General features: G+C 37.9%; 1 protein-coding gene across 1 annotated transcript in view; it reads right to left on the bottom strand.

The window, feature by feature from the left end:
• Positions 1-26,348, bottom strand: part of FBN2 (fibrillin 2) — a 183,068-nt gene that overhangs the window by 86,968 nt on the left and 69,752 nt on the right. Inside the window, exons 9-18 of the mRNA XM_075488433.1 lie at positions 25,518-25,670; positions 24,511-24,744; positions 23,402-23,539; positions 16,007-16,126; positions 15,315-15,440; positions 14,538-14,660; positions 13,339-13,461; positions 7,180-7,332; positions 6,235-6,288; positions 1,301-1,426 (exon numbers count right to left, since the gene is read on the bottom strand). Of these exons, the coding sequence (XP_075344548.1) occupies positions 1,301-1,426; positions 6,235-6,288; positions 7,180-7,332; positions 13,339-13,461; positions 14,538-14,660; positions 15,315-15,440; positions 16,007-16,126; positions 23,402-23,539; positions 24,511-24,744; positions 25,518-25,670 (1,350 nt within the window). The remainder of the gene's footprint in view (positions 1-1,300; positions 1,427-6,234; positions 6,289-7,179; positions 7,333-13,338; positions 13,462-14,537; positions 14,661-15,314; positions 15,441-16,006; positions 16,127-23,401; positions 23,540-24,510; positions 24,745-25,517; positions 25,671-26,348) is intronic.

Here is a 26,348-nt window from a genome sequence, read left to right as displayed (position 1 = left end):
AACTAGCTGTAAAATTCCTTAAGTCAAGCAGATGAAAATAAACACTTTTATTACTTTGTGTTTGCTTTGCATCACTAGGTAGGAATGTTTGGTATTAAAATTATACCACAGTTATATAGTCCAGGTTTTCCCTACCAAAAATGGTGGGGTTTTGTTGACCACAAATACCAGTGACAGATCAGTAAACCTTTAAGTGCAGAGAGCAGTAATTCCCCGAAATAAACACATCAGAGGGTAGGATGATACTTAAGACTTTCTAACGGTTTTAGCTCGATTTCCATTAATACAAACAAACAAACTTTTAATACTTCTTTTAATACTTCTTTTAATACAAACAAACTTCCGTTTTCTGTTTAAAATTACAGGACTATAACAGGACTATAAGCGGTATTATTGTACAATGTACCTGTGGTATAATACACTTTTTTTGGATGTAAGAATTCCCAAAAGAAAAAAATACTGAATTTCATGTATAACCATGAATAACAAAATTAATCAGACAGTGAAAAGTGTTAACGTAGGTATCTTCTGTTGGGTATTTCTAAACACTTGCAGAAATGTATCTAGATACTGCAACAACAGTCTGGTATAAACCTAAACCAAACTACAAATGACAATTAAAAGTTTCTGAAGTGAATCTTTCCTGTATACTGGTGACCTGAAATTCTGAAGAATAAAAGAATAGCTGTAACACTTGAGCCCACTATTCAGACATGAGTTGTCTCATGGAGTGGGCCCCAATCCTAGGAGTGGGTCATTGCTTCCTTCATGAGCTGAAGCTTTCAGAAATTAGAGGACTAAACGTGCAGCAATCCATTCTGCTGTACTTGTGTAACTCAGAGATCGTGTACACAGGCCACCAGTTATCATTCATTACGATAACAACAGCTATCTGTTACATTTTATTATGCAAAACTGTGACCTTCAGCTCTAGACAAATTATCATCCAGCCTTGAAAGGGACACATTTTAGGTGGCCTTGACAAATGTTATACATTAAAATATAACACAAACTGATTCATGCTTTTGAGAAAATTAATTCCTAACCTACAATGGTATCTCCTGCTTACATTTCCCAAACAGTAACACCCCCCGCCAAATAACAGAAAAATACACCAGTAAGAATATTAGCTATGCACTGACTAAGAAAAGCAGTTTCATTAGAGATTTTTTGCATTTTCATTGTAGCTTTAAGAAGTGGATGTCTTGCAACCAAAATTCTGTCAACTCAAATTAGCATCAACTGTGAATTATTCAACTGGTGAATTATTCAACAATAATAAAAAAATCAAGCAACTTACCCACACAATTCCTTCCAGAAGGATCAGGCTCATAGCCACTGTTACAGTTACAACGATAGCTGCCACGTAAGTTTTCACAAATTCCATTGGAGCAAATATCAGGATCCAGTGCACACTCATTAATATCTGTATCAACACAACACAGAAGATAATCAGATACTGAAAGATACGAAAAACCTGATCCTGTGACAGATGCAGAAAACATCTGACTCATTGGATGTTGGGGCTGTCATTCAGAGCAAGGGTATAGCAAGGGTGCAGCCACAAGGCTGAAAGAAGTGATTATTCCGCTCTGTTTGACACTAGTGAGGCCAAATGTGGAATACTGTGTCCAGTTTTGGGCCACTTCATGAGGTTCACATGGGCCCACTCCTCAAGCCTGTCAGGGTCCCTCTGGATGGTATCTCTTGCCTCTAGCGAATCAACTGCACCACTCAGCTTGGTGTCATCTGCAAACTTGCTGAGGGTGCACTCAATCCCGCTATCTATGTCATTGATGAAGACATTAAACAGTATTGATCCCAGTATGGACCCCTGAGGGACACCACTTGCTACTGGTTTCCTCTTGGACATTGAGTCATTGACCGTAACTCTTTGCACATCACCATCCAGCCAATTCCTTATCTATCTAACACTCCATCCATCAAAACCATCTATCTCCAATTTAGTGGAGAGAAAAAAGCGTTGTGGAGGACAGTATCAAAGGCCTTACAGAAGTCAAGGTAGATGACATCAGTAGCTCTTCCCCTGTCCACTGGTGCAGTCACTCCATTGTAGAAGGCCACTTGATTAGTCAGGCACAATTTGCCCTTGGTGAAGCCATGCTGGCTGTCTCAAATCACCTCCCTGTCCTCCATGTGCCTTAGCGTAGCTTCTAGGAGGATCTGTTCCATGATATTCCCAGGCACTGAGGTGAGGCTGACTGGTTGGTAGTTCCCAAGGTCCTCCATTTTACCCTTTTCTAGAAATGGCTGTGATATTCCCTTTTTTGCACTCACTGAGGACTTTGCCTGACTGCCATTTTTCAAATATGATGGAGAGTGGCTTAGCAACTACATCTGCCAGTTCCCTCAGGACCCTGGGATGCATCTTGTCAGGTCCCATGCACTTGCGTATGTTCAGGTTCCTCGTGTGGTTTTGAACCTGATCTTCTCTTACGATGGGAGGGACTTTGTTCCCCTAGTCCCTGCCTTGATGTTCAGAGACTTGAGAGATATGGGACAAGTGATTACCAGTGAAAACTCAGGCAAAAAAACTGTCAAGTACCTCAGCCTTCTCCATGTCGTTTGTCACTAGTTCTCCTGTCTTAATTTATCATGTTTGTGTGGCTGTGTACATTTTCTTGTAATCTTCCTTTTCTGACCCAAGGTACCTGTAGAAGCCTGTCATATTCTTCGCATTCCTTGCCAAACTCAGCTCCAACTGTGCCCTAGCTTTCCTGATCCCATCCCTACACATCTGGGCAGTGTCCCTACATTCTTCCCAGGATACGTGTCCCTGGTTCCACTGCCTATGCATTTACTTCTTACACTTTAGTTTGGCAAGGAGGTCCTTACTCAGCCATGCCGGTCTCCTGCCTTCCTTGCCTGATTTCTTACACGTGGGAATCGACAGCTCTTGCAATCCATGGAAAATGTCCTTAAAGAGCTGCCAGCTCTGTTCTGCTCCTTTACCCCTGAGGGCAGTTTCCCAGGGGCTCCCATCCACTAATTCCTTAAACAATTGAAAGTTTACTCTCCTAAAATTCAGAGTCCTGGCTTTACTCTTCACCTGGCCCATATCCCTCAAGATCATGAGTTCCACCAGGGCATGATCACGGTAGCCCAGGCTGCCATCAGTCTTGACCTCACTAATCAGTTAATCTGTGTTGGTAAGCAACAGGTCCAGTAACACTTCTCCTCTGGTTAGGCTGTCTATCACCTGGATTAAGAAATTATCCTCAGTGCACTCCAAGAGTCTCTTGGACTACATACAGCTTGCTGTGCTGCTTTTCCAGCAGATGTTAGGATGATTGAAGTCCTCTAGTAGGATCAGTGGCTGATGTATGAGAAGAGGCTGAGGGAACTGGACTTGTTTAGCCAGCAAGAGGGAAGATGAGAGGGACATCTAATAGCAGTTCTCTGATCTTAATAGATGGTTACAGAGAAGATGGAGCCAGACTCTTCTTTGAGGTACACAATGACAGGGCAAGAGACAACAGTTACAAGTTACAACAGGGGAAATTTTAACTGAATGCCAGGAAAACAATTCTTCCCCATGCGAGTCATTAAGCACTAGAGCAAGCTGCCCAGAGTGGCTATGGGAACTCCATCCTTGGAGATTTTCCAAACTCCACTGGACAAGGCCTTGAGAAACATGATTCAACTTTGAAGTTACCCCTGCTCTGAGCAGAAGGTTAGGTTGGATGACCTCCAGATAGCCTTTCTAACCTAAATCAATAGGGAATTATGTGTTTGTAAGAATATCTTGATGCAAAATATCTAGCCTGTGTACTCAGTGCCTGTGGTTTAAGGATCTAGGTAAGAAGTTATAAATTATTAGGTGACACAAGTACTTTTCCTAATACAGGACTAATGCATAGGTCAATACCACAGCATACTCAGTCTCACAGAAGTTATAGCACTTGTTGGAAATTTAAAATTTTTCTCGGATCAACAGAATAGGATGACGAATGAGATATATTCCCTTAATTTACAATTCCATATAGAATTTCTGCTGTAGTTGGAAAATTCCAAAATATTCATATGAACTATGAGAACAGGAACAGCCTAGTTTTAATATTTTTTGCCTCTGAGGGTTTTTCAATATTAAGCTATTTCTTCCCATACGGTAAGCCCATTACTTTAAATAGTTCTCTTTCCAAACCCTGGAAAGAACAGTAGGGGTGCTGGCCTAGGTGTGACTTCATAAAAAGCTTGTTTTATACTTCTACTGCTCAATTTTTTTATAAAGGACATTTCCTCTTTAATCATAGTGCAATTTAGATAATGACTTACATATATTCAGATATGCATTTGGAAAAATCATGCTATCCCTGAATTAAACTCAATGCTATGAGACACCTGAAAATTTAATGAGAAAATATGAATTAGCATAGTATTTCAGCCTTATTTTTTCTTTTGTGTAAAAAGTTTTCTGTAGTTTACTAAACTTGTTTGTATCTTGGGGACAAGCCACACAATTTCATGACTCTGTCTCTATTAATGATTTCAGAAGGTCCAGCCCTTGCTGTTACTTTTTCTATTGAATCAGACTGCAAAATCTCTGTCCTCACCTATGTTCAGATTTCTCTCACATGAAGACATGAAGGTTTTGCACTTGTTAATCACAAGCTGAATGAGAGGAGTAGGGATGTGGTGATGGACTGTAGTCTAATTACCAAGCTGTGTAACAACTAGAAGGCAAATAAAACTTCTGTGACAAGATCTTCACTGATGAAGTGTATTCCCATTCATTCGTTGATAATGAGAATGCATGAGGAACACAACAGACTTTTTATTAGGGATTGAATGTGGCATCAGTATTCCTCTCCTTTAGGAAATGGAACTGGCAAACAAAGTCCCTTGGTATAAGCAGTGGTAGGGGTAGCAGCAAGAAAATTGTCTGCAAGGTTGCTGCACAAGATGTACAGAAAACACTAGGGTTTTCTTTAGAAACCTCAACAAAGAGGAATTTTAGTTGAGACATGAACCCCTGAGAGATTATAGTCTTTATCATGCAGTTGGTAGAGACCACAACGGGTTTTTGTTTTTAGTGAGAGATTGTATTTTCCATGTATCTAAAAGAACATATAACCTCCCTACCAGACTACATGCAAATTCTCACGGTAGGATGCCGTTTGTACAATATTATGGTACACTGCCATTATTTCTCCATGAGATTTAGAGATTCTTCAAATGGACCTTGTATAATTCACTGAAAAGAAAACTGAGAGAATTTACAAACTCAGTGGATTTCAAATTACTTGTAAGTTTGGCAACATGTTAAGCAATGAGCTCATAGAGAAAAAACTATGCTATACACTTACAGTACTGAACAGAAACAGAATTTCTTTTATTATAGTACTATTTTTAAAAGTTATGTAGGCTGTTACTAAGTATAATGATCAGAGGCTCTCATTCTGTTCCTGCTGAACCGAATAGGAGCTTTAACACTGAAAAGCATAAAACCTACATAAATTAAATGGCTGGAAATATTAAATGTACAGTATCTGCTTTAATTTGGCTGCAACTTTATTAACTCATCAGGGAACTATCTAGCAATAAATCTTAATACTGTGTTCCACCATTCCTTCTTCAACCCACCCTACTTATTTGGCAGCTGCAGCATGTGTTGCCCCTACTTCAGGCCTGGCTCAGCTATTATTTTTTAAATCCCTCTCTCTGTGGTGCTAGAAAAAGGAGCTGGAGCTTTACAGTTCCCAGTACTAAATGCAAGTGCTCACTTTCAGGACTGTTTTTAGGAGGATCTTTTTTAGTAAGCTCCCTTCCAACTTGTAACTCACCAGAGAAATGATCCCTCCATGGAAACGGTCCATGTACTGAACACTGCATCTGGAGTGAAAAACTGCTCTATTACTACCCCAGCTGACTGAAAATCAACTGCAAATGCAAGTGGCTCCTGTCATTCCCCAAATGAGGGAGAACTGTCTTACGCCTATTCTAAAAAAAAATAAATTATAGGTCAAACCTTTAAAATGGATGACTTTTTTTTTCTTGTCAGGGTCAGGCAAAATCCAATGTTGTAGAGAATTAATTCTGGCCTTTTCTTTAGAGAACATTTAATTATTGTACTTTGATAATGAAAATACTACAATCAACATATTAATCTTGAGGCAAAAAACTCCACCCTAGTATGTTAAAGAAAAATATTATTCTGAGTATATTTTTTTTTTTAACCTTGATCATATACATTAAAGAAAATGTGCAACATACCTCGTCCATCCACAGTAATACCTATTCCACTGCTACATAGGCCATGGAATTCAGCTACTCAATTGAAACAAGAGATGTTGGGGAAAAAAGAAATGTTATTTCCAGTGTTTCACATTCTTTAATCCTATACTAAATCCACCTGATCTCTTTTCAAAATAATTTTTCTACAGTGTAAGTAATAAAATGCCAATGTTCACATGAAATAACTATTTACAGATAATATAGCTAAACAGGTCAAGTAGCATTCCACCCTGAACTTTCACATATATATGAAACCAAAATTTGATAACAAGGATTAAACACTCAAGTGATTTCATTATAGTCTTGACAGTACTGTCTCCTTAAGTTACTGCTTTCAACCATAATGCCAGTTTTACTTCATTTCTTCTAAATAGTTTTCTGCTATCTCAGAAAATGACACTGAATGGAAATACTGTCCAAGATATATCATCTCAGTTCTATATTCAAGAGATTTTTTTTAATCAATCCCCAGGTTTATTTGGAGAACTGATTCTTACAAAATGAAATACAAATTTCTAAAACTAATATGGGCTGCTCCTGATTTGACTAGGAAATTTACAGATTCATCAGAGAACTCTGCTTATTATCTTAAAAGTATTATTACTTTTAGCCACACTTAATTCAGAGACCCAACTTCATCCATAGCATACTCATGTCCTTTGTCTTGAATTTTGTCAGAGTCTGGCCAGCTCTGGAACTAGGTTCACCTCAAACATTACAATACATAAAAACACAAATACTCAACATAAAATATCAGACACTTTTTCTTTAAAGGAGGAACCATTTCCAGAATCAGTGTACAATTCCATTAAGTACCCTATTCACTTCTCTTCAAGGCATGAAATAAATGAACAACCTAATCTGAACAAGATTTTTTTAAGTCTGTATGTTCACTGTAGTATTCAAAGAAACACAAAATTTTACCTGAGTTTTTAGCAGGGCAGGGATGACATGGCTCTCCAAAACCATAGTCAGGATTGGCACAGCAACATTCAGACTTTGTCACAGCACCAGGGAAAGGACGGACACATGCTCCTTTTTTGATGCCTCCGTAGCACGTGCTACGCATATGAGTATCTAAGAAAGGGCAAGCAAATAAATTATTTATTTCCTTAGGCTGAGAGTGAAATGTATGCATACTATCTCAATGAGAGCTAAAAAAAAAAGAATTTTGTTCAACAAAATGGCTACATTGGCTATATCTGCATGGCTCTGCTACACTAATCCTGATGGCATCAAGGCCAGTTCTGAAAATGGTTAGCTCCTGGAGCTCTCTCCAGAGCGCTTTAAAACCACCTAAACTAGTATATTGTGGGAAAATTTAAAAGCATTCCATAGGACCCAGCAAAGATGACCCACACACCAGAGCAGCTTTGTAAATCTGTCAACGTATATCTCAATAAGAAACAAAGAATGGCTTGAATCAGCATGTGGTGACTAATTTTTCCCATTGAGAAGTACTACAACCATAACCTGGCCATGCAGATCTCTTATTTCCTTCCAAAATGGTTCCTCATGTAGGATAACTCACCAGCAGCCCAGGGCTGGTAATATGGGAGGCTACCTATTTCCAAAAGGAGAGGCATAGCCTCCTACTGTATTTACAAATTCTGAACAGAAATGTAATTTCAGCCGATTGTTCAGACCAGCATTTATGTGACACGGCTATCTTAATAGGTTTATCCGTAAACTGGCACCAGTGCTGGATTACGGTTAGGATATCAAAGAGGTCCCAATACCTAGCTAGCAACAGGGATTTAGTAATTCTTACACACGACTAGGTAGTGGGGAAAGCAGCACTTCTGCCTCGAGTATAAGAAATGTATGGAGGTTTGTGACTGAAAAGCCACTATGGAAATTACAGTGCCATCCCTGGGGAGAAGGCTGGAAATGATGGCCAGGACAAACCACCGCTTACTACACAAAGAAAACAGGTAATACCTGGAAGGTCTCCAACCTTGAAAATCGCCATAAAAGACAGAAGAAAAATTACACGGGACAACCACACAGCTGTAGGACTCATCATGTGCATACTGCCAGTCTTGCAGCTGAGTTAGTCGTATAAATTAATCTGACTGACTTGACTGGTAAGATGTAGTAAGATGCATCTTCCAAGGTAGGCCTTCAGCCCTACCTTTGCAGGTATAACCATCTGCTATACTTACCCAAGAACTATGAGAATGTCTCTTAGACTGCTTTTTATGTGGTTTTTGGTCATTCCAGGGTTAGATGCCTTTTGCATATTTGCTTACAGGATAATATTGCAGATCTTCTAACAAGTATGTGAGTGGACAGTCCACCTAAATGTGTGGTTGAGAACTGCAGGATACAGACGGAGTAAACAGCCTCTAGTTTTGACTCCTATAGTTCTACAGACAATTGTTGCAGCTACAGAAATACTCTTTGTTTCAGGCATCTGTATGGACCAGGCCAGAACATGGCTTTAATTTATGCTCCTTGTCAATCTCCCAGTAAAACTATCTCACGTAGTGGCCTGGACATGAGCCTGGGTGCACTCAGAAACTGAGTAGGGTCTGAGGGAATCCAGACAGTTACCTACTTAAAAGATGACCCCAAAACAACGAAGAAAAGTTACATGAAAAATCTTACAGTGGATGTTGAATATCCTGAGCCAATATGAATAAGAACTGGCAATTCCTTCTGTGTTCTGCCTGGTCGTTGAGTGTTGTAAGCTGGCTCCTATAAAACAGGATTCCCTGCACATAAATGTTTTCTCTTTCTTTTGGTATCCCATGGAACAGATAGTTCTGGAGCACAGTTAATGTGGCCCAGATTTCAAGGCTTATTCACTGCCAAGAGTCTAGGTGAAGCCAGTACAATTTGCTTGCACTTGACAGCAGAAGAAGATTATTATGCTTGACAACAATCAAGAAATTCTGCACAAGAAATGTCTGTTCAGGTACTCTCCAAAATAAATAGTTGTATCACATCCTTTCCCTCCACCTCTGACAAATCCAGATGCCACTCTGCCATGCTCTGCCACGAATAAAGGGGCTTCAATTATTGCCCTGTCGCAGAAGGGAAGGCTTCCCCCTAGTTATGTGTCTGCGAGAGAACGGAGGAGCAATTCAAGGGAAGGAAATGGCACCGAGGGAAACTGCAGGGGGGAGGAAAGACTGGAAAGTGTGAAAGAAATACTCTGTAGGAAGGTCTTCAAACATGTGAAGTGTGGGAAGCTGCTGGAGGAAGCTACAGATGTACTGAGCAACTGCTCTGCATAAGAAGAGAGCAAGTGCTTTTCCACATAAATCAATGTTTTTATAGGACAAGCACAGGGAATCTGGGGAGGATTGCCTAACTAATTATAGGAAAACAGTCTTATCTACGCTGTCAGTCATTCACAAAGCCCTTGCAGGATGAAGAACCAAGCTGGCTGCCCCAGAACCACAACAGCAATCATATGACAGGAAGAATGTCCTCCCTGGGCTGGGCTTCCTGTGCTGACAGCAAGGATGAAAAAGACAGGCACTTCTTTGTCCATGGCTTAGCTGCTGTAAGCACCTCACCAAGCTCAGGTTCCCCACGTCATGACAGTTCTGGGCATGCACCTTACTGATGAACCTGTGCTGCTCTCCATGTATAGTTTGATCAGCCTTTGGCTACTAATTTCAGAAGACTGGACAACTTATTTTATGCCCTGGATCAGAGTTTAGCATTGGTACTGCTGTAACTGTGTACCTGTTCATGGGAAACTCACTGTTTCCCAGAGAACAGCATTTCTAGACTCTTAAATTTTGTGGTGTAGCACTTCAGCGTCTGCAAATGTTACCACCACCATACTTGTGGTCAAGGTCAGGTGGACGAGTGGTTGACCTATTCTCAGTGAAAGTAACTGCACCTATCCAGGTGCCTTAGAAGGTCAAATCATGCAACACTCATGACAGGCACTTTGAGGTATGGTTCTGCAAAATAACCAGGGTAAATTAAAACTTAGCTATTTTGTCCTGGATGGCTATAGCTTTGGGCAGAGATGTGAACTGCAGACTGAATTATAATTAAAAGTGTCTCAGCAGAGAACAAACAACATTGACCACAGCTACAGCCATAGCTCAGTACAAGTTCTGAGGTGATACACAAACACACACACACAGAGCCAGCTGAGGTATCCGAGCATGGAGCTCCAGTTAGAAGTACAGCCAAACCTGACATGCCTGCAAATACTAGTTTGGCTCTTAGCATTTATCTAACTGTTCCTTTTCCAAGCATTTGTTCCCCCATGCTGTATTTTTTTTCCAAACTTGTATAACATTTTGTGATTGACTCTGCCATACTTCTTAATACTAAATAAAAAAGCAATTTATTCTTTGAATAGTGCCACCAGAATCAATGGCACTATTCAGAAGTAAAATACAGCTCAAAGTAAGAGTGAGGGAATTGGACTGTAGGCTCTTTGATTTTATACTTTTGCTAATTGCCTAGCACATTTGTGGGAATACTGTTAAAAGGAAGCCCCATGTAACTTACTAACTTTCAAACTACAAATATTCTTCTAGCAGCCAGAACGTCTGAAAAGTATTATTTAGCTCATGTAATATATGGGACAGAATAGCCAGACAGAGAATTTCTGTAGTTAACACAGCATGTGTATATATATGTGTATATATATATGTGTGTATATATATATATATATATATATATAAAAACACATACACACACACACACAATTCTGAACAGCAGATTGGCTCAGAAATTCTATTCTAAAGGTAATGTATGAGGATATCTTTGTTATGCAGTATTTGAAATTTCCTATGTTACTTTATGCCTGGAATAATCACATCATCTTTTCAAAATGAATTTTCCAAATAAATCATGATTCTGCCTTACAATTTTTGTCATATTAAGGATATTTCCTGTTGAAAATTTAAGCATTTATGGTAAACCTTAAAGCTATGTGACGTGGAACTGAACATTTTCAAATAAAAAATAGTGTTCACAGCTGATGGCCAACTTGTGAAGCCTTTAGCTGCTAGAACTGTGGTAGCATTAGGTAAATGAAAGCACAGAAAATTGAGCACTGCACTGATTCTTTGCAGCTGTATCACTGACAGGAGTAAAGATGAGGCCAACTTGGACCACAAAAAAGGTACTGAACAGCTTGTACTCAAATCTGGTTTTGTTGCTGTGCCACTAAATAGTGAAATTCCTGTATTAAAAACAGTATACCAAGCCTTTTCTCATTGTTTTATCTTTTCATTGCTTTTCTCCAAATGTTTAATAAATCAGAAGAAAACAACTTGGCTACTATATAGGAGAGAACAAACCTTGCTTTTTTTGGTTCAATCTTTATTACAGTTTTGCTTACTAAAAAATCTTGTTTATTTAAAACAACAAATATTTGGGTCCCAACTGAGAGACTGACAAGGTGTTTTGGCTTTTTATTATCCCATTTTTTAAGCCATTCTGAGTTTTTATTGTGCATTTTTTAAACTGAAGTGTTAACAGAAAGGGCCAGCTTGCACAGGCACTTGATAGGAATGCTTGCACTAGATTTTATTTTAAAGAATGATGAACTTCTGCACAATTTAAAATTTTATTTTAAATTAATTGATAATAGCAACACAAGGATGTAGTATCTCACATCCCTTTGGTGCGAGATAAAACTCCAAACATTGTGATGAAGTCTCTCTTTCCTTTATCTGGACACATGCAGGTAAGACATAGGCAGGTAAGACATCTATGCATCCATCAGCAAGAACAGTCACAGCACTGATTAATATATACAAGTATTGCAGAGCTAAGCCAATGGTTTCCACTCCGCCTTTACTGGTTCATGAACCTGTCAAACAGCATGACATAACCAGCTGGCCTGATCTAATACCAGCTGCAATGGCAGTCCAGTAACCAGCAGCATCTAGCACACAAGGCCACGTACCAAAAGTGAAGCTAATGTGTTGTCATGCTGCCAGAGTTGCACTTTTCACTCAAGGAGGCCTCATTCCAGGCACATTTGCCTGCTGAAGCTTAATGCCATGCCTATCCACTAACTGAGCCTTGGGTCACCAGTATGTCTGATGATAGATACATTCATGAGCTAGGAGAGAAGAAACTTAGGGGATACAGAACTGATGTTCTGACATGCAGAAGAAGGGAAAGATGGTATCTCCTGTGGATTCAACTGGTTGAAGGAACTTTGCAGTATCACAGTCCCTAGTGCAGGTAGTCCCATCACTCTCAGAAATTTTTGTAAAATGTGTATTCCTCTCCACCCTCTTCATCAACAAACGGTAGAAAACAAGGGACTGAATACCTCTTGCCCTCTACCCTTTTTTATTCTTCATCAGGCTGAAAATGCTCCATTTTCCTCTGCTGAGCTCCCTGAAGCTATGCTAGAGCTCCTGGTGGAGTTGGGTGAAGAATCTCTTAACTGTCAACCAGTAACATTTGAGGGGATAAGAGGCTGCAGTTCAGATTATATGACAAAAGATTATTCATCAGCAGACTAGAAAAGGTATGCCTCAAAAACAAAAAGTGATGCCAGGAAGAGTAAATACTGTATAGTTTAATTTATAGGAATGGAAGGTAAACAAGAGGTGGTGCCACTCCGATTCCACAGAGGAATTTTAAGCTTCTTGTCTTTTAACACTAGGTTTATGGGATAGCATAATGCAAGATTTCCTAACAATTCTTAATAATTATATTTGAGTTCACAGAAACAAGTCTATCTAGTTCTCGCTATTTCTCCTGCTAGACCTTTTTCTTTTTTAACAGTATGGTACAGGGAGAATAAAATGTTTTCAGATTAGAGAAAGAAATGAAAAGGAGAATGCAAAAATATCAGTGTCACAACCAAGATATGTACCTGTTCTAGTGATTTGGAGTGGATGATGCACAACTGAATATAAATATGAATATGCATATATATATAGATAGATATATATGCACATACGTGAACACAAACACAAAGCAGAACAAGAGACAAATATTCCATATTTATCCTAGAACAGATCTTCTGTGGTTGGATGTCAACACTACTTAGAAGGATGTCATTTGATGCATTTCTTTAATTTGACAACCTGATAATTCCACTTGCTTTTCAATTTAAAAAAAAAAAATCTCACTTACCTACACACACACGACCATCAACTCCAACAGCCAAGCCAGGTGGACACTCACACCGAAAGGATCCTTCAGTATTTATGCAATGACCGTTCATGCAAATTCCTGATGTCTGACATTCATCAATATCTATCAGGAAGCAACACAATTCAACAATCTGTTCACTGTTTTTAAGCAAGGTTACAATTAATATTTTTAGAACATTACCAAATGTCTTTATGATAGCAGATGAATCATCAACATACCCTTGTTTTTTTTCTAATAAAAATCTCATATTGGAATTACATTAAATAATCAAAATTCCAGCTGTGCATTAAAAACAAAACCAGAAAAACTGTAGGATTAGAGGCACTTCAGATTCTATATTACGCAAAATCAGTTATAAATTTTCCCCTTTGTCCACCCCATGATACTATAACTTTGCTTTAAAGTGTGGTTAAGGAAGCATTAATCACAGAATATCCACATGATGGTAAATTTTAATTTCAAAGAACTTTTCAGTGGTCATCAATTTCTATCTAAGTCAACAGCCCAGCTGCATGTACATTAGGAAAACCACAATTAATAGAAATGGTTCAACTTCAAATCAGAGAACTAACAATTTAGATGATTTTGCACTTACTAGAAATGACTCAAGCCAAACCTACTTCTGCTGGCAGCAACAGGTGTCTTCCGTTAGTTTACTTAAACTGAAGCTAAATCAGACTCTATTCTTAAAATGTTTAATGTAAGTTTTCAATGACCTCACTGTAAAAAGTTTGTAATGCTATGTGGCAAATATGGTATCTTAAGTGTTAGGCACTCTGAATTGCCAGAATAATGATGTGGAAAACAGACTTGTGTGTGTTCATCAATGTAAAATCTTTTAAACCTTTTAAACTTCCCATATTGCTGCTCACTTTACCATTTTGTGAAGGGCCTGCATATTTTGCTGCATTTACAGTTCTGATAGACTTTTCAAAAGCTATTTTATCATCTGTCATAACTTTCACAATACTATTAAATAATTCAGTTATTTCTTTCTGTAAGTTAAAGACCTATTTCTATTCTAGGCAGCTTAAGAAATCTGCTGTAACGAGTTAGTAAGATATTAGTATGATATTAAATCCATGTGACAAGATTGCCATTCTTGCATGAATGAATAGACCGGAAAAGCTGTTTTCAATCAAGACTGCCTTAATGTGTTGCCCCTCAGTTCTACATACCAGTACAGTAACGCCCATTTGGAGCCAGAACAAATCCTGGTTTGCAGATGCATTTAAAACTCCCATCTTCATTTATGCACATCCCATTTAAACACATGTTTGTAGTGGTACACTCATCGTGGTCTGCAAAATATTGCAAAGAAAACTGCTTATAATTCCTCACCTTCCAGAAGATGACGCAGTAAAAATAAACGATCAGGACTGATGTGACATATTCCTTCACTTGGAGATTAAATTCTACTCAAAATTCTGATGAAGTATCTGAAGAGTTTTCACTCTATAGACAAAGCAGCAAATTTTTCTCCCTTTGTGATCAGTTACTTTGTGTGTTTCAGCAGACTGTGTATAGAACAGAGTGTGTCTTTCTTTCTTACATGAAAGGATAAAAAGCTTCAATCACCTGACAGAATTGAGCTTTTTTATCTAGGAAGGTTTTTTTGACACAGTATAGTCAAAATTAAAAACAGTTATTTCTTCAGCAGTACTGATATATGGAACGCTTGCTATGAAGCTTTAGAGAAAAATGTTATTCCTGGCACTGAGTTACCTGGGACTCTTTAGGAGAGATGTAGCTTCAAAACCAAAAATTACCTCAAATTTTCTTTGAAATCATGCAGTTCCGTACAATAAGTATTTGAATGCAGGGGTTATAAGTTCACCCCAGGTCATACCTTATTTCAAAAAAGGTAATCCTTAATGATCCTTAATTGTAGTATCAAGTACAATTTCTAGAATCACCAAGCTAATGCCTGTCCCATTATTTAGAAGAGTTCTTACCCACACAATTTTTTGCATCTGTAGTCAGTTCAAACCCAGCATTGCAAATACACTGGAAACTTCCATCGGTGTTTACACACCGGCCATTTTTACAAAGAACACCATTCTGGATGCACTCATCTATATCTAAGGCAAAAAAAAAAATCACACAGAGAATTACTGTAAGATAAAAATGTATATAGTGACAATTATTGCTTTGAAAAATACTGGTATGTTATACAAATATTACTTAGAAAAAATTTTCCGAAGATGGTTAAGAATTTATTCTCATTGCATCAGAGATAGCAAAAAATATTATTTTACAGACTTGTACAATAACTGCTGCAATGCTACATTTTGTGATGTTCAGCAATTACTTTATGAATACTTTTAAAAACCTACTCACACATTCATCTTTGTACATACATTAATATATACCTGTCATACTAATAGTCTATTTCTTGATTTTTTGGTAGAACTCCTGGCTGGGAATTCCCTGGCCAAGTGACAGATATTCCAGAATAATGGATAAACGTTAAAAGACAACAGCAGAACAAATGGAATGGTAGCCCATAACTAGAGCTCCAATCAATATAACAACTGTGGGGATTTACTGAAGTTGCACTGCTAACTATTTTTTGAACTCCAATGGGATTTGACATAAGAGGTCAGAACATCTGCAATGTCAGTAGGCGTGAAGCAAATTTTCTTACCAATGCAAGCTTGCTTGGTAGGAGTTCTCTGGAAACCTGTGTGGCACTTGCAGTAATAGGAACCAGGTGTGTTGACACAGTCTCCATTAGAGCATGGGTTTGATGTGCATTCATCAACATCTGTTGGCAGCACAGAGAAGCATTAGTGACGTCATGATGTATACAACATTTTTTTTCAAGTCTAGAAGTTTCTAAGTGAAAAAGACAGTAACTAACAGTCAAATGCTAAATACTAAACTTGTTCTTGGTGCAAAATCATTACTTTCCTAAGAACACAGAGCTGTTCTTAGTCCAACTAGGCAGACGTTTTTAAGAAGTGAAATGCTACTACATCATTTATACACATCTTGAAAGACAAACAAAAAAGTATGTGTGAGGATTTTGAGACATGGAACCTGACAGTTGCCTAGTGAAAGCGAACAACACTTTATCTGACATAGTTTCATTTAACTGAATGACCATTCATTCTTCTTTGGAAGAAACCAATACAAATCAAAATTGGCATTTTAAAATCAGAGCAAATCATGGCATCCAAAACCCCCCCATTATATTACAGGTTTATTGTAGAAATTGAGGAGGGGCCACACATCAGCAGGAGGGATTCTTAATGAGACCACAGTCTGTGCACCACATCTCAATTATTTATGCCCCATTGTATTCTCAACCCCAGTCTTTGCATTTGAGTAATGCCAGACTTAATCTAGCCCTCTCTATAATGTACCTTACTTTCCTTTCCAAAGGTTTACGGTATTTGGGTGCAACCAAACATACTTTAACCACCTTAAACCTTAGGTAACTGCTCAGAAATAACTCCCATTTGACTCAGCACTCTGAAAACTTTAACTCCTTTCAAGAACTCTTCCCAAATTTGATCCCCAGTGGTTACAAATGAATCAGCTGTGTCTTTGGCCCGAGACAGCTATTCACAGCTCTAAAATAACAGTGATCGTTCCTCCTCATTATGCTCCTCTAAACCCTGCCAGGATCCTTGCCCTCTGTGATCCCGGGAGCGAAGCAAGTGCATCCCTCTGGTCTGGCAGGCAGGACTGCTGGCTCAGTCTCTTGTGCAGCTACCAGAGGATGACCTGAGCAGCTGCTACAGCTAAACTCACAGGTTACAAACTGAATGGATTCCTTGATGAAATCCCCCTTTCTTCATCAACCACCTTTGCTAATTTGACTTTTTTCCCTCCAGCTATGCCCTCCATTTCACTTATGGGTCTGAAATTACTCATCTCTTCATTTAGGTAGGCTTTAACACCACAAAGCCAATGCTGATTTGTGGGGATTTTTTGGTATCTGACTGTAAGCTGCCATAGGAAGCTGGGGCTAAGTAAAGCCACTGCTGATCCGTTCTTAGTAATGATGATTTTCCCATGCATTTTGCAGCGTACACTACTAGAAATATCAGGAAAAACCCAGGGTAATTTTGCTGATCATTTGTACTCACCCTTTATCAGGTCTAGTTCTAAAACTTAGCTCATTACATCCTGGAAATAGTGGGATGGAATGAGAAATTAAACTTATAGGAACATTTATATGTTAAATAAATGCATACTTCTAGAAACTGTTGTGCTATGAATAACGTGATTCTAAAAAATGGCAAAAGGTTAGTTTTGTTCTAATTTAACTATAAAAAAGACCATACATTTCACAGGATTTAATGTGTTAATGCATACACAGTTAAAACCAATAGCATCAGTACACATATCAAAGAGATCTGGGTTTACCCAAATCACTGATTTAATGAGCTGGTTAACAGCACTCTTGGTGCCTAGATACAATCAGACTGCTTTGGGTAAACAGTTAAATGAATGAAGGCAAAGCAAATGGAAGAATCAAATACCTCCTCTCACGCATATTTAGCTCATTCACATTTGCATAGCAGCTGATAGCACCACTCCAGTAAAACCACAAGAATGAAGCAAGACAAAGAAAACAGAAATTCAGAGTGCTAAATACAATGAAGAAAACAGTAACTGTATCTTTATACTGCAGTAGACTTCTATGTAATTCTAGTAGTTTCCTGCTCACATGCTTCTCTACAGTGCCTGACTGTTGGGATGCTCTTTCTCATGAGTGCTAGATTGGGTATTTTTTCCTCAGTGCTCAGCTGATATGAGGGGTCAAGGAGGACTGCAGATAATTCCTTCAGCTACCAACAAAATGTCAAACTCTAAATCACATTTTCACATGTTTCATCAAATGTCTTAATTCAAATGACTTTACCATATATTTATCTTGATTTAGTATAGGGAAAGACAGCGGGAACTTATAAATACTAGATATGGCACTCATCTATTTTGTTTAGTTTTCCTACAGAGAATGATATTTATGACTTTATTATAGGCTTCAACTTGCTTCATCTGTTAAAAAAAATATGTTCATGCTAGGAATGGATCTCACTGTAAATTAATTTATAAATTGTACAGCAGGAATGCAGTGTTCCTCTACGAAATAGCTGACTTAACCTTAGAAAATCCCTCCAAAGACATGTGCATCAGGCGACTTCCATATAAAATATGCATCTTAAGATGCTCTTATTTTTATGAGCTCTTGATAAAAGAGGGAAATGGCAAATATATGTTAATATAAAGGAGTTGTTGGCTTTGCGTTTGCATTGCAAGCATGCATATTCCAGCAGTATAAACAAGAAACATCTGAGACGGCGATATTTAACCCATTTATTCTATCTCCCAGCAGACCCTTCTTCAGTGTCAAATATTGCTCTTTCACCACTTGCATCACACTTATCTCCACTTTTCAGTGTTTCATCTGTAACACTTGCCAGAATTTCACTAGGCACAGTATGGAACTTCCAAAACCCCCTTAAGACTTACTGCAATGAGTCTGAAGATATATTACAAAATTTAAAATATGGAGATTTGTATTCACAACACAACTAAAATTCATCACAGCACAGTTACAGGCTTGCTGCCACTTTCAAAGTCTCTACAGTTTTATCCAGAGTTTTTATAAACAGAATGAAATAAGGAAAGATAATAATATTACAGCTGTCTATCAGTTTGGGGAAAGAGACTGACCATTCAGTGTCAGATCACTTAGGACAATTATGGTCCTTGACCCATCAGGCATGTTCCATCAAGAGAGCAGCATAATAAAAGTTTAGGTCAGAGAGCAGTATGTAACACCATTATTTTTTTATTTGACTGCATAATTTTGAAATAGACTTTTCTTTATACAGAAATATCTAACGATTTCTGGCTTCTTAATTTATTGCTTGGGGAGTAGGCAGCCAGAGAGACAGAGCAGTATGGAAGCAGTGTTAATGGTATATAATACCATTAGCCTTACCCCATGCACTGAAATGTAACTGTTCCCAACGCCCCAAGACTGTTCTTTCAGTAATGAGAAGAGTATCCAAGTTGGATTCAAGAAAGCCTTTTATTTCATTTAATATGTATCAGTACACACAGAAATTCCATGCAGTTAAGCTCCTGCCTACATTTCCAAGACAACTTTCTGTGTGATTTGTAGCAACTGCCATTCACAAATCACTGATTCAGTGTGGCACTTAAGATACTCTGGCTACTTCTTTATAATACAATTAGAAAATGACCGTGAAACAAAGCTGCGTTATCTAAGATAAATATTCATAAAGTATACTCTCTTATAAAAAGCCTTCTGAATACAAGAAGCTACTCAAAAGGCAAACCACTGAAGAGTCAAAATAATTAGTAATGACTGATTTGTTTCACGCAGAAAAAAATAGGCAAAATGACACTTAAACTTGCTGGAAGCCATTACTGGGGCTTTTTTCCCTCACTTTCAATCTAGGACGTTACTGTAGCTGGCACAGCATCTCCTGCTTTTGTTAAACCAGCTGAAATTTTTGTTTTGATCCCAGTGCATCCAAAATTGCCTCAGTTTTCAGACTACTGTTTCATGCTGAGATGTGCATTACAAAGTCAAGACTAACTTCCCTAAGTGAATACACCTTTTTCCTGGGCACATAACTGAGTGTTAGAGAATTAAACAGGTCAACACTTTTTTTTTCATGTGCCTATCGATCTAGTCTCACAGTTTTCAGGCACTTTAACCTCAAACTGAAAATCAGATACAACTTCACTATTATCACAAGGCTGGAGTGGAAGGTGAACGGCAAGGCTGGTGGCTTACAGGGTGACCCCACAGAAGAGAAAGGGACAGAATGCCAGCCAGTTGTTAACAACACATTGTATCTTTCTGTCAATCAACTTCAGCACCAGACACGTAAATCTGATGGGCCTTTTAAACCACAGATGGTTGTCCTACTTCATTTTTCATGCACAATTTCTTCAATAAGAATTGAAAAGTAAAGAAGTTTAAATTAAATCCATATAGCTTTACCTGTTGCAACCTAAGTATAAAGGGGCACAAAGATAGAGCAAATGAAGCATCTCACAATAGGCTCAACCACAGAGTTTAAATCCTGTTCTGGACTAAACCTTAAAGCCACTCTCAGTTGAAATTAGTACATTAATACCTGGTCATTTAGGCTGGGAAGGCAAAAAGGAGCCAAGGGCACCATTCCTTTTGTGCCAGTGGTTACTAAAACTGGTGTTCACTAAAAGCAGTTGTCTAAAAGGTCACTCAAGCTCAGGTGAGGCCTTTGGTTTATCTACTTACCTAAAATTTCCTAGTGTTATTAATTCCTAGTATTTAATCTGGAGTTACCTCTTATTTAGGAGTTAACCTTATCACCTGCATCAAGATTTGCTTTGGTTTGACTTTATTTTTCCACAATACATTTTTTCCTAGACTCTTAACTTACATATGGCACATTATCAATATACGCATTTGATTAATAATCAAATGCTTGTAATAGTATCAAACCACACTAATTTTTACCTCGGCATCACCATTTTTTTTCCATGCTTCGTGAATTAAAAAAAGGGCTTTGTGAGTTTAACAGCATTCAAATCTCACATGCCACAGTGAACTGCTACTTAATCACACGCCACCTTTATGCTATCTGCTGATATGAGGCACAAAGTAGCTGAGTCAAATTTGTCTTATCTTATTAGGAAATGATTTTAGGGACAGGTGACACTGTGCCCTTCCATGGAATGCAGGCTCAGTTTTTACAGCAATGTGCTCCTTCAGTATATTTCTTCATGCAGAGTAACTCTTTATAAGCATGAGCAAGCATTTATCATAATCATGCTCTACCATGACATTATTTATCACTGCTTTTTAATGATTCGAACACAGGATGGTTGCCTCAAAAAGTACAGCTTAGAAAGGCCTTTCACTTTTTTCAGTTGTTAGCTTTGTAACAACCATATATTCAGATTTTTATCATTATTCATCTTTATTTCTTCATTTGAACTTAGAAAGCAAAAATAATAAAAATGTAATAAATATATTGTGTGTTATCAAATAGGTAACAAACATCTGTGTGCTTCAGATGATATTTTCAACTTGCCCCTCAAGTAACAAAGAATATGAATACAAGTTGTGAACTAGATTTCATCAAGAAACATTATTTCAATATGCCAGCTTTCAGAAGATGCTCAGCACATTTCAAGACAGTTCCTCAAAAGTCAAGGTCCACCATAGTTAAAAATATTACTGATTTCAGCGATGCAAAATTTAGTGCTGGGAACAAAAGCGCCAGGGCTCTCCATACACTGTAAAGAAAGAAGAACCATGCACAACAGATTTATAGTAAAACTCCCACTTCCCACTTACAATGCACTTACAGCTCCTGAGGCTCAAGGATGCAGCAAGACACTAAGCCTCTTGAATCTCCCAGCCAGGGATCAGAGGTACAGAAAACTCTCACCCAAACAAAAAAAGCTGAAAAAGTTGGGCTTGCTATATCATAGAGGACAACTTGGAAGAGGAACTGTAATGGTCTCCAAGTACACAAAAGTGCAAAGAGAGAGGTACTGAACTGCTTTCCTTATATGCTGTGGATAAGACAAGAAGCAATGAGCTGAATTTTTTTTCAAAATAGTGTTTAAATTAGATTAGATGTTCTGAAAACTTTCTGGAAGTTCGACTATTGGAGCACTGCAACTGCCTGGGGAAGTGGTAGAATCTCTATTAACTAACATTTCTTAAGAAGAGGGTGTACAAACAGTTGTTAGGAACAACGTAGCTATAACTGACCCTCTCTGGTGCAAGAGAATGGCCTAAGTGGACTCACAAACTTGCAGGTGCCATATATCAAGTCGATTTGAGAAAGGAAAACAAAGAGGTTAAACATGGTAAGAAACAGGGACATCAAAGGAAAAGCACTATTCAACAGTTGTCACATTTCACTTTTCCAGAAGGCAGGGTGCCAAGCCAGGCAGGTCCTGATACTCAGTTTGCAATTCAGCAGGAGGTGGAAGAATTTCCAACTCAGAGATGCAGTGTTCCCAGCTCAGCTTCTGGTTGATACCCACTTTGCTGAATGTATGTCAAAATCTGCCTGTCCTATTCTCACTTGCATACTGTAAACTGCATAGGCTTGGATTGGAAGATTTTTTTAAGGACTCACATAGCTGCAATTTTCTGCATTCCTTTGTTTCTATATTTTCCTCTAATCCACAGGCACACTAGAAATTGATTCTAAAAGCACAGTTTCAGTGACAAAAGCCTATCGCTAATAAGCTCTTGTATAATATTTTTCATGCACAGATCTCAAATGTCTTTAAAAAGAATCAGTAAGCAGATGTTCAATCAGAAATATAAGCAGACCTTTCTATTAGGATACATTTGCTAAGCTGTATCCTGCATACAGGATTCTTCTCCACACAACTACCCCACAAGAACCCCCAAATTTTGTATTTTTCCCAAAATACCAAATGAGCCTTTGATACTGTGTGAAGTCCACAGTAACTGAATAAAAGTGCAGAATCCCAAATTCAGCTCGTTATAAAAAGTTAGCATTCAATATTTTCGTATGAAATGCAAATATAAACAAAAGTTAATTAATGCATTTTAAAAATTATTTTATATCTTTTAAACTGTCATTCATTCTTACAAGTAGGTAAAACATAAATTCTACCCTTTGTTATCTTGAGTGTAACTTGACACTAACTCCTGTAGCAAAAACAGAGCTATGTGAGCATAACAAAAGAGAACATGGAACCGAACTTACTTTACTGAATGTGAAGACAAAAATGTCCAACACCCATCAAGTACAGGACTACTCAATACCAATATTTGCGATCAAAGATTTCTTTTCTTTTTAAGGAAACAGATAACTCTTATGAAGATTTTAAATTATTCTAGTGTAAATAACATCATGGTCTTCCCATGCTCTTTCACAAGAGCAATATCATTAAAATTAGTATGTATGTGGGGGAAAAAGAATATGCTTTTTTTTAAATAACCAGATTTAAAGTGGAAAAATATTAGCATTTTAAAAGTGAATAATGGATTTTAGAAATGTGCACTTACCATTACAATCCCCATTTGCATCCTGCTTATATCCCATGTTGCACTCACACCGGTAACTAGAAAGGGTTGGTATACAACGTCCATTTAAACAAAGGTTGGGATGGTGCTTACAGATGTCTATTGTCTGATTGAGTATTGCTAATAAAAAAAACAGAACATGAGACAAACTATATTTTCAAATAGAAGTTTAAAATTTCAAATTTAGTTTCAAATAGAAGTCTATTTGTTTCAATAGACTAGAAATACTTTCTATATTTTCAAATAGAAGTAAATATGAAGATTATACTTGGCTTCAGAAAGTACATTATCAGGTGCATAAATATAGCCATCAAATCAAGTATTTTTCCAAGCACTATCTGTTGACATGACAGTAAACTAACAAAATCAAGTAGCTCTCAGAAACAAAAAATTACATCAGACAAACAGACTTAATTATGATTTACCATATATGTGTATAGCCTGATGAGACTGTCGGTGGCCTCATAAATAAACCACAATCTGGGTGAAAGTTGAAGCAGTCTATTCCTATATGTTTACTATTTTTGGTGTACCTGTCTTATAATACTCCTTGCACTAGTACTTATACTAATACTTGTACTAATACTCCTTATTAACTTTATGGTTCTCATCCTAGAGACGTGCTTACACATGGTATAAGCACCTTTACACATATGAGACTTCCCTCTGAATATTACTCATCTTGGGCTTTCCATCAAGGCAGTGTTCCTGCAGAATAGGTAAGTTTTACATTTGGAAGAACAAGGAAAGAGAACAGTTTATTTTAAACCCTGGTGTTTTTTTGAAAACACTTAGAAATTTGGAGTTTTATTAGTGCTGACCAAGACAGACCAGCAGGGCCAGCACAAGCTCAAGGACTCTGTAACTGAAGGGAAGAAAAAAATCTCTACATCTGAACTCGTTAAAAAAAGGGCTCCTGAACTTCCTAATGTATCAACTGAGGTCTCTTAAATGTGCTTGAATACAAAGGCATTTTTATGTGTTAAGAACACTGTATCATTTCCAGACTAAGAACTAAGCAGAAAAAAAGGAAAAAATAGAAGGAATAAAAAAAAAAGAGATCAACAAGTCACAACAATGCAAGTACTTACTTAGCCCTGTAATTATTGGGCCATTTCCAGTGGGACTTTGACCACCTGTCCCTACCCCTGCTCCGCCTACACCTGGGGAGAAACCATTGCTTCCAGGGATGGGAATGAATCCTGCTCCTCCTGGGCCATAGCCATTGCCATTGCCACCTGGAAGGAACCCATTTACTCCTGTCCCACCACCTCTGGAACCACCTCCAGCAGAAGCACCATCCACACAAAGTCTGCGGTGTTCATCTATTAAACAGGAACGCACAGAGAAGCATGAAGTAAATCAACCCTTCAGAGTCAGCTTATAAGGAAGATACAGATCTTTGTATGCTACAAAAACCAGAACACCACCCTCCTCGTTCTTTGATGTTATATGTTCCCTCTCCCACTCCTAATCTCAGGCAGATCCCATGGTTGTGACAGGTGTTATTTAAGGAAGGACACTAAAAATAATAAAAGGAAATCCTGTAATTTACAATTATTTGTTGAAACCTTTTTGTTGATGTGTCGCCAGCAGCACTGTAACTCCCTGGTCACTCAGAGATCTTCACATAGATAAACTGAAAATACGTTTCACTAGGGATGTGGACTATTGCTCTGTGAGCAGAGTTGAAAGAATAAATGAAACACTGATGCATTTCTAGTTCAAAGTAACCCAAAATTTAATGGAACAAGAGAGCAGCTATTCCTTTAAATCAAAATGAACGATGGACCCTCAGAGTCATTTCCTCTTTGAGCTTGACCACAAAATCTTTCCCATTTCCGAAGGACTATTTCCAAAGTCAACAAAAGGACGTTAAAGAAACTAGTCCCAAACAATCATGGACCAGAAAAAAATGGTTCACAGATGGTAACATCAGTATCAAACACACAAGAATGAACAATAATGTAATTCCTTACTTTCTTTTTCCATTTAGCCTACATTTTAAAGCAGTTTAAAATATTCCAGTGACCTCCATCCCAATGAGAATGGACAGCAAGAAGGAGAAACCAAACCAACCAACCAACAAGCCACTCACCAGATCCTCTGACAGGACACATCTCTGGAACAGACCCGATGGCCCAGCACCGGCCAGACTCACAGCAGCACTGCCTTTTGGTGAACCTACCGGGAAGCTCCTGTGCACAGCGGCCATTCACTATGTTGGCGAAACATGTACTTGCCCTCTGATCTGGAAGTTAGTTTAAAAAGAAAACCAAAAATCGTAACATGAACTCTCAAAATTACTTTCCTTTATTCAATTCATGTAAGGACTAAAATGTTTAAAAAGTTGTATTAAAAAAAAACCAAAACAAAAACAAACCCCAAAATACCTCAAAACACACCCAATAATTATCTGAGGTGATCAGCAACAATGCATTCCATATTTGGTTTATTGCAGGATCACATATTTGTAGTGACACTAGTCTTGCATTAATCCAACACAGTCTTAAAGTCTGCTTAAGCTAACAGGAAATATGTATGATACAAAAGATACAAAGCAATACAAATAGAAACTAGATACAAATATATAAAAAGCCTACTATGGCAAAAATCGAGACATTTCATATAAGAACTGCAACATCAGGAAATTCACTTAATGAATTTTTCCTTGGTGTAGATGTATCTAACTGAAGAAATGCTATCCAGTCTGCTCTGCTCAGAAGGTTGAACGTACAGCAGTATTTTTAGTAGTGCCATGTGAAAACTACTCTATATAAGTATGTCAGTGTTTATTATGTCCTAGTTCCTTCAAGGACACATCCTAGATCTTTTATTGTCACACTCCTGAATGCTGACTAGGAGAAAAGCTCAATGAATTTGGAAATACATGGTACTAATTACAATAAATGAGCACATCCTGATATTT

Source organism: Mycteria americana, chromosome Z (genome assembly GCF_035582795.1).
Source record: "Mycteria americana isolate JAX WOST 10 ecotype Jacksonville Zoo and Gardens chromosome Z, USCA_MyAme_1.0, whole genome shotgun sequence".
In the NCBI taxonomy this organism is placed as follows: Eukaryota; Metazoa; Chordata; class Aves; order Ciconiiformes; family Ciconiidae; genus Mycteria; species Mycteria americana.
This window is presented reverse-complemented; position numbering and strand designations above follow the sequence as displayed.